Source organism: Felis catus, chromosome B3, assembly GCF_018350175.1.
Source record: "Felis catus isolate Fca126 chromosome B3, F.catus_Fca126_mat1.0, whole genome shotgun sequence".
NCBI lineage: Eukaryota > Metazoa > Chordata > Mammalia > Carnivora > Felidae > Felis > Felis catus.
This window is the reverse complement of record NC_058373.1, coordinates 59,612,608-59,627,796: the sequence shown is the minus strand read 5'-3', so window position 1 is coordinate 59,627,796 and position 15,189 is coordinate 59,612,608. Positions and strand designations below refer to the sequence as shown.

At 42.2% G+C, this 15,189-nt stretch overlaps 2 protein-coding genes across 5 annotated transcripts in view; one reads left to right on the top strand and one right to left on the bottom strand.

The window, feature by feature from the left end:
* Positions 1-2,571, top strand: part of PDIA3 (protein disulfide isomerase family A member 3) — a 25,823-nt gene extending 23,252 nt beyond the window's left edge. Inside the window, exons 9-13 of the mRNA XM_003987221.5 lie at positions 32-140; positions 975-1,103; positions 1,637-1,716; positions 2,035-2,092; positions 2,302-2,571. Coding sequence (XP_003987270.1) covers positions 32-140; positions 975-1,103; positions 1,637-1,716; positions 2,035-2,092; positions 2,302-2,415 — 490 coding nt within the window. The 3' untranslated portion in view covers positions 2,416-2,571. The remainder of the gene's footprint in view (positions 1-31; positions 141-974; positions 1,104-1,636; positions 1,717-2,034; positions 2,093-2,301) is intronic.
* ELL3 (elongation factor for RNA polymerase II 3) lies at positions 32-15,189 on the bottom strand. Of its 4 annotated transcripts, none has more exons than XM_019832550.2 (12): positions 7,222-11,259; positions 6,926-6,961; positions 6,460-6,569; positions 6,145-6,346; positions 5,976-6,055; positions 5,763-5,838; positions 5,404-5,584; positions 5,279-5,321; positions 4,983-5,154; positions 4,521-4,565; positions 4,400-4,433; positions 32-3,372 (listed from the first exon to the last, which is right to left on the bottom strand). In XM_019832550.2, coding segments are annotated over exons 1-12 (1,113 nt in total). In that variant the 5' UTR covers positions 7,354-11,259; the 3' UTR covers positions 32-3,370. The 4 variants fall into 4 exon arrangements, with proteins under 4 accessions (XP_019688109.1, XP_044915358.1, XP_006932643.1 ...); XM_045059423.1 differs by lacking the exon at positions 32-3,372 and adding an exon at positions 3,829-4,142; XM_006932581.4 differs by lacking the exons at positions 32-3,372; positions 7,222-11,259 and adding an exon at positions 15,151-15,189 and having other exon boundaries at positions 3,829-4,433.

Below are 15,189 nucleotides of genomic sequence, written 5' to 3'. Positions count from 1 at the left end.
AACAAACCTGACCCTTGTCTTTCAATTGCAGACGTGATGGCAAGGCTCTTGAAAGATTCCTGCAGGATTATTTTGATGGCAACCTGAAGAGATACCTGAAGTCTGAGCCCATCCCAGAGAGCAATGACGGGCCAGTAAAGGTGAGGTGCCCATAGCTTCACCAAGGCTCTAAGCAGCTGCCTCTCCTCATTGTCCCCCGATCTTAGTTTTATTGAGATATAATTGACTCTCCTCATTTCTTAACCGACTGAGCCATCCAGGTGCCCCTTCTTCTCGTTTCTCATATTCCAAAAATGCTTCGTCTAAGTGAAGACCTTGTTGGCTGTCATGTTTTTGGTTTTGTTTGTCCTCCTCTCCCTGAGTCATAAAATAAGCATTGGCAGAGCTATGATGCCCAAGGGGCAAGAGTATAAAATCTTCATAGAATTTATTTTGAGAGAGAATGTGCACAAGTGGGAAAGGGGCAGAGAGAGAAAGGGAGAGAGAGAATCCCAAGCTCCACTGAGCATGGAGCCCAATGCGAGGCTCAGGCTAATGGCCATGAGATCATGACCTGAGCTGATATCCAGAGTCAGACACTTAACCGACTGAGTCACCCAGGTGCCGGCTTCATAGAATTTTTGTTAGTATTTATATTAGAACTAAGTTACTCTTCAGGGTAGAGCAAGCTAACCTCTAAGAATAGTTTTGAGATTGTTGCTTTGAGATTAAGGAAGGGTTGGGTAGCACTTATTTCCTATGACTTACTGAACAAAGTTTGACAGGTGACAGACCTGGGAATGAGTTTGTTTCTGGAAAATGGTCAGAAACATCTTTAATATAGTCTGTAGATGCTATTTGGGTTTCAATGACATATTTTCAGGGACAACACAGCACATTTTGATAGGGTTTAGGTGCAGAAACAAATACAGCATGTGGTGAATTTTTATTCTTCATCTTGCCTTACCAACTAGAGAATCTTTGGTGTATTCCAGGTAGTGGTAGCAGAGAATTTTGATGAAATAGTGAATGATGAAAATAAAGATGTGCTGATTGAATTTTACGCTCCTTGGTGTGGTCACTGTAAGAATCTGGAGCCTAAGTATAAAGAACTGGGAGAGAAGGTAAGTCTGAACCATATTTTGAAGATAAATTTTGAGTTGGGAAGTTGACACATAATTCAGCATTGGCTAGTTACCCTAATTAATTCAGTACCTGTGTCCTGGTAGATTTTTTTTTTTTTCAGCTGTCTACTCTTTATTTTCTCCTGGCTGACCCGCTAGTGTCTCTAGCCTGTGCAGTGCCTCAGATACCTGTTTTTGATATTCCACTCCTCAGACTCAATCTAGATTGTGGTTAAAAGTATCCAGGCTTCTGAATTTTGGTAATGGCGTGTATGAATCCATTATGTTTCCCTTGTAATGTCTTATAGAAGTCAGGTAATTTTGAAGGTAGCTATAAATAGTCTTAATATGTAGAAACCAAGAGAGAAAAGGGATGCCTTTGGAAAGCTAGATATTATGTAAAGTGTCACTACACTTCCTACTGGAGCAGAACTTACCCAGGTGTTTAAAAATGAGGTTATTTTAAGTGTTGATTTGACTAAGTGTCCCTTGGTCACCAGAAACTTTAAAGGTTTAACCTTTTTTATTAACAGCTCAGAAAAGACCCAAATATTATCATAGCCAAGATGGATGCTACAGCCAATGATGTGCCTTCTCCATATGAAGTCAGAGGGTAAGTAGATTAAAAGCTAATAAAAGTGTCTAGGCAATTGATAGGAAAAAGTAAGCTTGCAAACCATTTATTGGGCATAGTTTAGGGAGTGGATCCCTCACTGCACTTGAACATGGAACCAGATGCCTTTTTGGCTTAGAGTTCTGCTGCAAGGGTCCACATGACTGCCACAGATTTGTGAGCACTGATAGAGAGTGGTATCTGGTCAGAAATAGAAATCATGAAGAGAAGTTATTCCCAGAAAGTTATTGGGGAAGTATATGTTGGACTTACCCTGGAATCTGAAAATGAGTTCACTTTTTTTTTTTTTTTACCCAGTTTTCCTACCATCTACTTCTCTCCAGCCAACAAGAAGCTAAACCCAAAGAAATACGAAGTAAGTGCGTTGTCTCATCTCCCCACAGATACACACATACACATACATATTCAGTTCTTTAAATTTTACTTAACTGGAAACTTCAGTTTCATAGTCAATGTATGTGGTTGCTAACGTGCTTTTGTAAACTCAAAAGTCTTCCTATTGGGGAAAAAAAATCCAGGGTTCTTTAAAAGGTTAAATTTTCAGAGTAATCTTTCTGTTTTCAGGGTGGCCGTGAATTAAGTGATTTTATTAGCTATCTACAGCGAGAGGCAACAAACCCCCCTATAATTCAAGAAGAAAAAGCCAAGAAGAAGAAGAAGGCACAGGAGGATCTCTAAAGCAGCAGCCAAACATGCCACTTTGTAAAAGGACTCTTCCACCAGAGATGGGAAAACCATTGGGGAGGACTGGGACCCATATGGGATTATTACTCTCAGGGCAGAGAGGACAGAATGGATATAATCTGAATCCCGTTAAATTTTCTCTAAACTGTTTCTTAGCTGCACTGTTTATGGAAATACCAGGACCAGTTGATGTTTGTGGTTTTGGGAAAAATTATTTGTGTTGGGGGTAATGTTGTGGGGGTGGGGGGGATTGAGTTGGGGGGTTATTTTCTAATTTTTTTTGTACATTTGGAACAGTGACAATAAATGAGCCCCCTTTAAACTGTCTTTTTTCCAGGAGATAGGGAACCAAAGATTTTCTAGATCAGCACTGTCCAATAGAATTTTCTGGAATCTTGGCAATGTTCCATAATTTTCATTGTCTAACACAGGTAGTTACTGAACATTTGAAATGTAACTAAGAACTACATTTTAAAATTTCATTGATTTCAATATTCACACCTAGAGCTACTGGCTTACCATATTGGTCAGTGCTGCTATAGACCAGCTAACTAGGTCCATAGTCATCACCTATAAATCCATTCTACCTTTTGTCATTTTCTGTCTTAACATGTTTATTGCCCAGGCCCCTGGCCTGATGACTACAACAGGTGAGGGACTTTTTTTGTTGGGTCTGTTTCAGGCCCTGCCCATACCCTAAGGATGGGTTACTGTTTACCCTTGTCATGCAACTGAGCATGTTTATACCTCCCAAGGCTAGTCTCTGCCCAAAAATGCCCTGTATGGGTGTGGCATCAGGTTGGGGTTCCATCCAAGTTGTTTCAGGAATTGCTGACACTGCTGGGTGCACCTCTCTCCCCCACAGCCCAGGTGTGGCCCATTAACTTCCTTCTCCAGTGGAACTGGGAAAGGCATATCATTCCTGGTTGTGAATGAAGCATCCACTTTCTTCTGCAACAGTGGGGAACAAAAAGGATAGGACTGACATGATCTTTTGTTCAAATGAATTTCCCTGTTTTCTGGGTAAATCCAAATCCTATCTGTATTTAAAGTTTTTAGTACTAGATAATTCCAGATAGGAGCCCTATTTGTAGATGATCCTCAACCTCTATGGTTTGAAAAAGAGAACTTTATTCCTGTTGTAATCTCTAGCTGCCAATTATAAGATGGATTTGATAGAGCCTTAATAGCAAAATATATAGCAAGATCATCCTTAGTGCTTTGAAAAAGTAAAGATGGCTAACCATAACCTTGAAGATTCTAATACATAAGACCTGGGCTGGGATCTGGGGATCTGATTTTTCAGAGCACCCAAGAAATGGTACAAATAGATAGTCGTGGGTAATAACTATTGCCTTGAAGAGTTTAAGGAAAACATACAAACTTACACAGAGGACACAGAAGCAATCAGTTTTCATTTTTTAGCCATGTTTGTAAAAGAATTCACTTTTAGTACATGGGGAACAACTAAGCCCTTTCCCATTATATCCAGGTGTATTACAAGTTCTTTTAGCTCTGTTACCAAAAGTTCTCTCTACTGTTGCTTTAGGGAGGCTACCAGGCTAAATTCTAATGTTCTCAAGGTATCTTGTCCTGGGAATGGTGTCATTTCTCAGGATTTGAAAATGACTTGGCTGAACTAAAGATGAAGAAGCCAAGCCTCTGCTACTCTTCCTAGTCTCCTGGGCACAGTTGTGGAATCTTGGCACTGTGCCCACATCCTAAAAAGTAAAATGCGACAACAATGAAAGTGAAATCTTAAAGAGAATAGAAGAGCTCTCGTACTTGCCACCATGGACTCAGCAATAAGAAGAGCAGACAATTGCACTCTGCAGTTTATAGTTGCTTTGTTCCTTCATATCTCACTGAGCAGAGAGAGGGTAAAGAGCCTTCTGATATCTTCAGCTGCCCCTGTTTTTTTCCTCAAACTCCAGGATGAGACCTTTAATGTGGGACAATTTCTGATGCAGGTACTCACAGCGACGCTTTTCTTCCCTGTAACCTGGATACCGCTGCAAAGAAAAAGCATCCGCATCAAAAAAAAAAAAAAAAAAGATCTACCATTTCTACCTTGCTACTATTCCCAGACCTTATCTTACCTTCCTGAACTTCTTATATTCCTGGACTATTTTTTCTTCCAGCACCTGAAACAAAGAAAATGCTAGCACCAAGTTGAACCTTGAGAAAAAACTGTTTTCTTTCTTTTCTTTTTTTAAGCTTACTTATTTTGAGAGAGAAAGTGGGAGAGGGGCAGAGAGAGAATCCCAAGCAGGCTCTGCACTATCTGTACAGAGCCTGAGGAGGGACTCAAACCCAAAAACTACGAGATCGTGACCTGAGCTGAAGTTGGACACTTAAGTGACTGAGCCGCCCAGATGCCCCAAGAACTCCAGTTTTCTGAAGGGAGAGCAATAACTTCCCATCTCATTCTATCAAATGATAGAGATTACTTTTTCTCACAACAGACTTGGTTTGCCACTTTGGTTACCAGTCTTCTGAGCAAATTAGCAGGGAGTTTATGGCCAGTAAGGCTAGAAAGTCAGCTTGGGTCCAGTCCTTACCTTATGTTCTGGAGTTCCTTGCTGAACTCTCTTGATCTCCGCTCCCAGCTCTCTGAACCTTTGGCTTGCAGCCCCAACACGAGCATGGAGGATGCGGTATTCAGTATAATCCATCTCAAAGTCCTGCTCATAAGCACGTTGCTGCTCTGCACTGTGGATGGCTGTGTATTGCCTGCCAGGAGCAGAATTGTCACCTTTAATTTCATTGCCCCTAAAAGCTTCTAGGTCACAGGAAGTTTATCTTAATATCTCCTATGTACAAGGCTTGATAAAATTGGAAGTAGCAGGGGACTCACAGGAGATAATCTGGTACTTCTTCAGGGCTTGGGGATTCAGAGTCTAGGAAGGAAGCAAAAGGACAGAAAAGTGATTAGGTGTTTTTCCAACTAGAGCAGTTTTGCCCTTCTCTCATTTAACTCACCTGCTTGAACTGAGGGACTGTGTTCCAGCCTGGAGCCCATGTCTTCATCTTTATCTTCTTGCTCCCAATCTCCCTCTTGTAGGTCCTCACTGGGCAGTGCTTGTAGGGGACTTGGAGCTAAAGGCAGGGTTCTGAGCCTCTTTTCTTTTAGTTTTCTAGTGGTTGCAGGTGCTGGGCGCTTCTATTGGGGGAAATGTCACATAAACAGTAAGCCAGAGGTGTATTCTGCACTTCTCTTGAAAATTAATTTCATAGAATGAACTCTGGGAGCATCAGAATAAAGGCTCCTAATTTTAAAATTTAGCCTGATCGAACAAAGATCTCGGAAAATCTGCTGCTAAAATCCCTGGACAACTCACCTTGTCCGAATGTTTCTGGCTAGCTGAGGAAGGCAGTGCCTGATCAGGTTCTCTGTTTGGAAGATGGGTCTGGTTTCTAGGATATTTGAAGAGGGAATGAGAGAGATGAAGGCCAAGGTAGGGCTAGATCTCTTATTAAAGCATTTAGAGTGGAGATTAGAAAGAAAGGCAATTCCAGAGATTCCCAGGTTAGTCCCACCCTGCCCCAGGTACCTCACTTCCCACTGTGCCATGTGTTCCTCTGAGGATCCTGGGAGTGACTGTCTTTGGCTGCTTGCCAGTGGATCTGGCACCTGGCAGGGAAAGTGGCAGGGGCACTTGGCTCTCTGGGCTTCAGGCTGTGCCCCACCTTATTCCAGCTACCTGCAGTTTGTGGCCTCACCTCTTTTAGTGCCATTTGTGGCTGTGAAACTGTGTCTTCCTCAGAATAGTCTCCTATGTTCTGCCAACTCTCAGGATCTCTGGCACTGTCAGTTAGGTTGTGTCTCTGAACTGAAGATGGGGCAGGGATGGAATCCATGGCTGCCCAAATAGTGAGGCGTTCCCTGAGTGGGCCCAGGCAGTGGAGGTGGTTAGGCCCAGATCTGGAAAGGGGTGGTGGAAAAAAATCCCAGGAGGGTGGACTTTTAAGTACCTCTGGAATCAGCCTCTCCAACTTTCCACAAACCCTTTTTACCTGCTACCGGTTCCCCCTTACCTGCCTAAGCGTTGGTACACAAGGTCCAAGCCACCAGGGCCCTCTTGGCCACACTGGGACACTATGAAGGAGAAGAGGCAGGACCAGCCAGGTCCTGGGAACCTTAGATACTAGAGGCAAAAGGAGAACCATAAGCCCCATGGAGTCAGCCCCTCCCCCTCCTTCCATTGCCATTCTTCCCTTAGCCAAACCCTAAGATTGAAGATGGGTCCCACGGGGCTCGTTAGTACACCAGGTGCAGCTGGGCTTGAGTCCCCCAGGAGAATGAGACGACACAGTCTCCTCAACCGCAGCCTCCTGGGACCACAACCCCAGCAGCCCCCTCCGCCCCACTCGGAGTTCAGTTCTCGGAACTTCCTCAGACGGTGACTGCTGTCAGCCTTACCGCCTTGGCCGCACCTGCCCAAAGCCTACTTCTGTTCTCCCCGCACCCCACCTCTTTCACACAACCTAGGCCCTTACTTACCCCTCGGTTGCCTTGGAAAGCAATCACTGGCCGAACCTGCGGGGAGAGCAGATGCGAGCTGAGCGCAGGTGAAGTGGCATTCCCAGGATCCGGCGTCAGGTGCCCGGGGTGGAGGTGGGGGGTGGGGGGATAGACACCTGCCTCTCGGGCTTCACTTGGAGAGGTGGGGAGATCAGAACCTACGGATGCCACTCCCCAAACCCCGGGTCCCTTCGCCAGGGTCGCCGGCTGAGGCCCGAGATCCCGAGAGGTAGAGAGAGAGGCTAGGAAAGATGGGGCCCTGGGGTCCGCCGCACCTGTTGCCGCCGACACTCTTGCAGCGCCCGCAACGCCGCGTCGTTCAGCCTGAGCATCAGGAGGCTGGTCCCGGCAGCGGGGGTGAAGCAGAGTTGGAGCTTCCCACTCAGAAGCTCCTGGGGTGCCTCCATGGCTGCGAGGTCGAGCGCAAGCAGAACAAGAACCAAGGGCAAAGGCGACTACCACCACTTCTGCTGTACAGGGCTAGGCTGGCACTCCTGGTAGCCCAGGTCGGCCCCGCCCTCCGCCAGGACCCACCCCTGGCCCCACCTCCAGCCAGCGCCACCCCTGAGGTTTCCCAGCCGCTTGGGCGGTGCTTCGCTATCCCCCAGATGTCTGCGCAAACCGGCCCACTGGTTTCTTAGATCGGCACGCACCACACTGGGCTTTCGATAGGGGTTATCGCAGTTACAGGAGTAAAGTCTGCGGCCAACTTTAGACCCCTCACCTAAAATCCCCAGTCGTGCCTCAGTTTCCCTAGCCAACCTGAAGTCGGAGTTGCTGTCTCTAAGTGAAGCTGAACCTGCAACCCCTAGAATATTTCAGAAGCTGAGGAGGCGGGAGCGGACCTGGTTGCTGGGCTGGCTCAGTAGATCGCACCTCAGAGGCCAAGAGCTCCCAGGGACCAGAGAATGGCAGACCCAAAGGAGTATTTCTGATGCCAACACCTGGCGCGGCACTTTTGCTTTTTCCGGCCTGCGGTGCCGCCGAGGACTCGAAGACGATTTCTAACTGAGGCTGGAGAGAAAATCAGACCCGGTGGGTGTCTGGCAGCGGTGAAAATTGGCTGTCGTGGTCTGGAACGGACCCCTCCCATTCCCACCGGTAGGCGAGGATGAGGGGTGTGGGTATTGGCAGGAGAGTTGCAGAGCAGAGAAGGAGGGCTCAGTCACAGGTCACCGCTCCTGGCATATACACGTGAGACTGGTGTGAAAGGCAGCTGGCCCACTCCCTCAGGAGGGCCAAGAGGTGCCACGAAGTTGTGAGACATTCTGGAGGTTCAGATCCTGGTGCATAGAGACCCCAGGAACAATTTCAGGTTGGCCCTGGTGTCTCCACTTGTCTCTGTTTGAGTATGTTTTCCAAGAGTCTTGATGTTCTCTTTCCTGGCCAGGATCTCTCTGTTAAACCCCTGGACCTACATAATCCCAGGTGACCTTAATGCCCTCCATCCCAAATCAGATTACCTATACATTTGTCAAAACTCATCAAACAGTACACTTAAAATATGTATATTTTAATGCATGTAAATTAGTCCTCAATAAAGGTAATTTTAAAAAATGGTGTAATAAATCTCCAATAACAAAAACATTTATCTTTCCATCTCTTTGGGTCTTTCTGCTTCTCTGTGTGACAGTTTCTTAATTTGATTAACAGTGTGGCAGTGGGTAAAGCTGGTGTCCCAGTGTTCCTTTTCTTCTCAGATGACATCTGTGGACTTTTGTTGGATTTTCCTGGATTTAAACTCAAAGGAGAGCCCAGAATTGTCAAATTTTTCAGAGAAGAGGGAAGGAACAATGCTATAAGAGGAGGCAAGTGGGAAAGATATTTGGGGAAGGGAGAAGGGAGGTAGCAATCTAACATGCTGGATGTCCATTGTGTGTCAAGATCTTTGCATTTAATTTAATCCCTAAAATAATTTTAGAGTAGGTACTATCACCCATATTTTTCATTCACTCATTCAACACATAATTATTGTACCAGACATTGTACTATATCCTTGGATACATCAATGAATGGATTTCTTGCTTTGGAGAACTTATTCCAGAGGGGAAGAAGGCACTATAGACAAAGCTAAGAAATAAACATAAGAAATAACACTGTATGTTAAAAGGTGCTATAGATAAAAGAAAACATAGAGCAAGGTAAGTGGGTTTGGAAGTAGAGGAGGAGGAAGTCAAGAGGGGTGGAGAGGGTTGACTGTATATTAAGTAAAGTGATAAGAGATGGCCTTAGGGAGAAGATGAAATTGGAACATTGCCCTAAAGGAGGTGAGGGGATTGGCGAAACCAAATCCCCAAACCATACAGTTGGAGGAAATGCTTTCTAGTCAGAGGGACTGGCCAGTGCAAACTCTGTAAATGAGTGAGAAGTGTGCCTGGAGTGTTTGAGGAAAAGTTGAGGCCTATGTAACTGCATTAAAGTAAGGGTGAGAGAAGTGAAATCAAGAAGGTAAGGAGCAAGGGCAGATCAGGTCCTGGAGGGCCTTGTGGACTACTATAAGAACTTTGGATTTTACTCTGGGGAGTCACTGCAAGGTTTTGAGCAGAGGAGTAACAAGACGTCACCTCTATTTTCAAAGGATCACTGTAGTTGCTGTATTAAGACTAGACTGTAGAGGGACAAGGATTAAAAGCAATATGACCTGTTAGGAGGCTGCTGCAGTAATTCAAGCTAGAAATGGTGACAGCTCACACCAGGGGGTAGGAGAGGAGGTGGGAGAAGGGATAGGGTTCTGAATGTATACAGCCGACAGAATTTGGTAACGGATTGAACGTGGTATGTGAGAGAGAAATGGCATCAAGGATGACTCTAAGATTTTTGGCCAGAACAACTAGAAGGATCAAATAGTCATCAGCTGAGGTAGGGAAGACTGCAGGAGTAACAGGGTTAGTTTTGAACATGTTATCTATTACAATCCACATGGGGATGTGGAGCAGACAGTTACATACACAAACTTAGAGATGGTGAAAGATGTCTGGGATAGAGATGTAAACTTGATAGTACTAAATATATAGATGGTATTTAAAGCCATGAAACTAGATGAGATCACCCAGGAGGATAATAAAGAGTTTAAAAGATTACACCCTGGAGCACTGCAATCTCTAGAAGGAAGTCATGGGGGAAGAAAAGCAAAACCAAATGAAAGGAGATGACCAGTGAGGAAGGAGAAACACCAAGAGAGTGTGATGTCCTGAAAGCCAAGTGAAAAAATGTGTCAAGAAGACAGGGATTGGTCAACTATGTCAAAAGCTATTGATAGGCCAAGTAAAATGAAGATTAAGAATTGACCACTGTGAGGGGCACCTGGGTGGTGCAGGCCATTGAGCTTCCGATGAGCTTCTCAGCCTAGGTCTGATCTCATGCTGTGTGAGTTCAAGTCCCACATTGGGCTATGTGCTGACGGTGTGGAGCCTGCTTGGGATTCTGTCTCTCCTCTCTGCCCCTTCCCAGTTTGTGCTCTCTCCCTCTTTCTTTCAAAAATAAATACACTTAAAAATTTTTTTTAAATCTTAAAAAAAAAAAGAATTGACCTCTGTGATGAATGTTCTAAAACCGACAGAGGTGATGGTTGCACATATCTGTAGATATACTAAGTGTCTATTCATATCCTCTACCTATTTTAAGTTGTTTGGTTCTTATTGTTGTTGTGTTTTTTGAGTTGTTTCTGTTCTTTATATATTTTGGATATTAATCCCTGGTCTATGATTTTCAAAAATCGTCTCCCACTCAATTGGTTGCCTTTTCATTTTGATGATGTTTTCTTTCAATGTGCAGAAGCATTGTAAAGTAATCCTCTTTATTTTTGCTTTGGTTCCCCTTGCCTTTGAAGTCTGGTCCACAAAATTATCAGTAAGACCAAAGTTGGGGAGCTTACTGCCTATGTTTTCTTCTAGGAATTTTATGGTTTCAGGTATAACATTCAAGTCTTTAATCCATTTTGAGTTAGTTTTTGTGTATGGTGTAAGATAGTGATCCAGTTTTTCCAATACCATATATTGAAAAGACAATCCTTTCTCCATTGTATGTTCTTGGCTCCTTTGTCATGCATTAATCATCCATATGTGGGTTTAACTGTGGGCTCTCAATTTTGTTCCATTGCTCTGTGTGTCTGTGTTTTTGATAACCATAGCTTTGTAGTTTGAAATCAGAGAGCTGATACCTCCACTTTGTTCTCTTTCTCAACATTGCGTTGGCTGTTTGGGATCTTTTGTTGTTCTCTACACATTTTAGAATTATTTCTAAAACTGTTCTGTGAAAAATGCCATGGGAATTCTGATAGGGATTGAATTGAATCTGTAGATTGCTTTGGGTAGTATGGACATTTTAACAATATAATTCTTCCAATCCATGAGCCGAGCATAGAGTATCTTTCCATTTATTTGTCCTTTTCAATTTTTTTCATGAATGTCTTATAGTTTTCAATGCACAGGTCTTTCATCTTTTTGGTTAAATTTTGTGCCTATATTTTATTCTTTTTTTTAAGATTAAAAAAAAAATGTTTTATTTGAGAGAGAGGCAGAGCACGAGTGGGGCAGGGGCAGAGAGAGAGACACACACAGAATCCAAAGCAGGCTCCAGGATCTAAGCTGTCAGCACAGAGCCTGATGCGGGGCTGGAACCCACAAACCACAAGATCATGACCTGACCTGAAGTCAGACACTTAACTGACTGAGCCAGTTGAGCCACCCAGGGACCCCTATTTTATTATTTTTGATGCAATTGTAAATGGGACTGTTTTCTTAATTTCTTTCTGATAATTCACTATTAGTATATAGAAACACTATGGATTTTTGCTTGTTGATTTTGTATCCTGTTACTTAAGTCATTTATCCTAACAATTTATTCGTGGAATCTTTTGGGTATTTTATATATGACTCATGTCATCTATAAGTAATGATAGTTTTACTACTTCCTTTCTCATTTGGATGCCTTTTATTTCTTGTTCTTGCCTAATTACTGTGTCTAGGACTTCCAATACTATGTTGAATAAAAGTAGCAAGAGTGTACATCCTTGCCTTGTTCCTGTTCTTAAAGGAAAAGCTTTCAGCTTTCCAACATATTAACTGCTGACTTGTCATGTATGACCTTTATTATGTTTACATACATTCCCTCTAAACTGTCTTTGTGGAGGGTTATTATAAATGGATGCTGGATTTTTCAAATGACTTTTCTGCACCTATTGAGATGATCATATGATTTTTATCCTTCATTTTGTTAATGTGATGTATCATGTTGATTGATTTGTGGATGTTGAACTATCTTTGCATCCCTGGAATAAATTCCACTTGATCATGGTATATGATCCTTTTAATCTATTGTTGAATTCAGTTTGCTAATATTTTGTTGAGAATTTTTATATCTGTGTTCACCAATGATATTGGCCTCTAATGTGTGTGTGTGTGTGGGGGGGGGGTGCTTGTCTGATTTTGGTATCAAGGTAATGCTTCCCTCATAAAATTAGTTTGGAAATGTTCCCTCCTCTTTGATTTCTTTGGAGGAGGCTGAGAAGGATAGATATTAAATTTTTCTTGTTTGGTAGAATTCGCCAATGAAGCCATCTGGTCCTGGACTTTTTTTTATTTGTTGGGAGGTTTTTGATTACTGATTCAATCTCTTTATTAGTAATCAGTCTATTCAGATTTCCTATTTATTCATGGATCAGTTTAGGAAGAATGTATATTCTAGGAATTTATCCATTTTTTCTGTTGTTCCATGTGCTGGCATATAGTTGTTCATGTGATCCTCTGTATTTGTTTTGTCAGTTGTAACCTCTCTTTAATTTCTGATTTTTAAATTTTTATTTATTTGTTTTAAAGTTTTTAAGTTTATTTTGAGAGACAGAGAGAGCCCACATGTGAGTGGGGGGGGGGGCAGAGAGAGGGAAAGAGAGAGAATTCCAAACAGGTCCCACACTGTCAATGCAGAGCCCCGCTGCACTGAGAGAGAGTGTGAGCATGGACAAGAGGGGTAGAGACAGAGGGAGAGGGAGAATCCCAAGCAGTCTCTACACTGTCAGTGCAGAGCCTGATGTGGGGCTTGAACCCATGAATCGTGAGATCACAACTCAAGCTGAAATCAAGAGTCAGATGCCTAACAGATTGAGCCACTCAGGCAACCCTCTTTAATTTTACTAGAGCTCTTTTTTCTCCATTAGCCTAGCTAAAGATTTGTCAACTATATTTATCTTTTCAGAGCTCTTAGTTTCATTGATCTTTTCTTTTCTTCATCTTTTTTTAGTCTTTTTTTTTTTAAATTTTTTTTTCAACGTTTATTTATTTTTGGGACAGAGAGAGACAGAGCATGAACGGGGGAGGGGCAGAGAGAGAGGGAGACACAGAATCAGAAACAGGCTCCAGGCTCTGAGCCATCAGCCCAGAGCCTGACGCAGGGCTCGAACTCACGGACCGCGAGATCGTGACCTGGCTAAAGTCGGACGCTTAACCGACTGCGCCACCCAGGCGCCCCCATCTTTTTTTAGTCTTTACTTCCACCCTGATCTTCAATATTTCCTTCCTTCTACTGACATTGGGCTTCCTTTATTCTTTTTCTCTTTCCTTTAGGTATAAAGTTAAATTGTTTATTTGGTATTTTTCTTATTTCTTGAAGTAGACCTGCATTGTTATGATCTTCCCTCTTAGAATAGTTTTGCTGCACCCCCCAAATTTTGACGTGTTGTATTTGTTTTCATTTGTCTCTAGGTATTTTTTAATTTCTTCTTTGATTTTGTTAATGACCCATTGGTTGTTCATTAGCATGTTGTTTAATCTCCACATTTTAATGGTTTTTCCAGTTTCCTCCTGGTAATTGATTTCTAATTTCATACTATTGTAGTCAGAGAAGATGCTTGATAGGATTTCAGTCTTCTTGAATTTTGTGGCCTAACGTGATCTATCCTGTAGATTGTTCCATGTTCACTTAAGAATGTGTATTCTGTGCTTTTGGATGGAATGTTGTGTGTCTATCTATTAAATCCAACTGGTCTAGTGTGTTGCTTAGGGCCAATGTTTTCTTATTAATTTTCTGCTTGGATATCTATCCATTGATGTAAGTGGGGTGGTAAAGTCCCTTATGTTCTTGTATTACTGTCAATTTTTCCCTTTAGGTCCATTAATATTTGCTTTATATATCTTGGTTCTTCTATGTTGGATACATATACATTTATAAATGTATGTCTTCTTGTTGGATTGACACCTTTATCATTATGTAATGTCTTTGTCTATAATTGCAGTCTTTGTTTTAAGGTCTATTTTGTCTGCTATGAGTATTGCTACCCTGGCTTTATTTTTTTTCCCCACTTCCATTTACATGGGACATCTTTCTCCATATCTTCATTTTCAGTCTATATCCTTACTTCTGAAGTGAGTCTCTTATAGACAGCATACACTTGGATTTTGTTTTTTTATCGATTCATCTACTTTAATTTTGAACACATTTCCAAACTACATTTTCTTTGTCCCCTCACCCCACATTTTATATTTTTGATGTCACATTTTACATCTTTTTATTTTATGCATCTCTTAACTAAGTAATATAGTTTTAAATTTATTGTTTTTGTCTTTTTAACATCATACTTGCTTTATAAGTGATTGATCCACTATTTTTACTATATATCTACCTTTTCCAGGGATTTTTACTTTTGCATATTGTCTAATTATCGATTAGTGCCATTTCTTTTCAGTTCGAGAAGTCTCTTTAACATTTCTTGTAAGACCAGTTTAGTGGTGATGTATCCCTTTAGCTTTTGCTTACTGGAAAACTCTTAATCTTTCCTTCAATTCTCAGTGATAACCTTGATAGGTAGAGAATTGTTGGTTGGAAGTTTTATCCTTGTAGTATTTTGAATATGCCATGCCATTCTCTTCTGGCTTGTGAAGTTTCTGCTGAAAAATCTGCTGATAGCTTTATGGAGTTTCCTTTGTATGTAATAAGTTGTCTTCCTCTTGCTGTTTTTACGATTCTCTGTTTAACTTTTGCCATTTTAATTATAATATATCTTGGTGTAGATATCTCTGGGTTTATCTTTGTTGGGACTCTCTGGGTTTCCTGGACTTGTATGTCTGTTTCCTTCACCAGATTAGGTAAATTTTCAGCGATTATCTTTTCAAATAAGTTTATAGGCTTTTTCTCTTTCTCTTCTTCTTCTGGGACCCCTATTATGCAAATGTCATTCTGCTTGATGTTGTCTGAAAATTTCCTTAACTTACCTTCATTTTGGGGGCACCTGGTTGGCTCAGTTGCACACC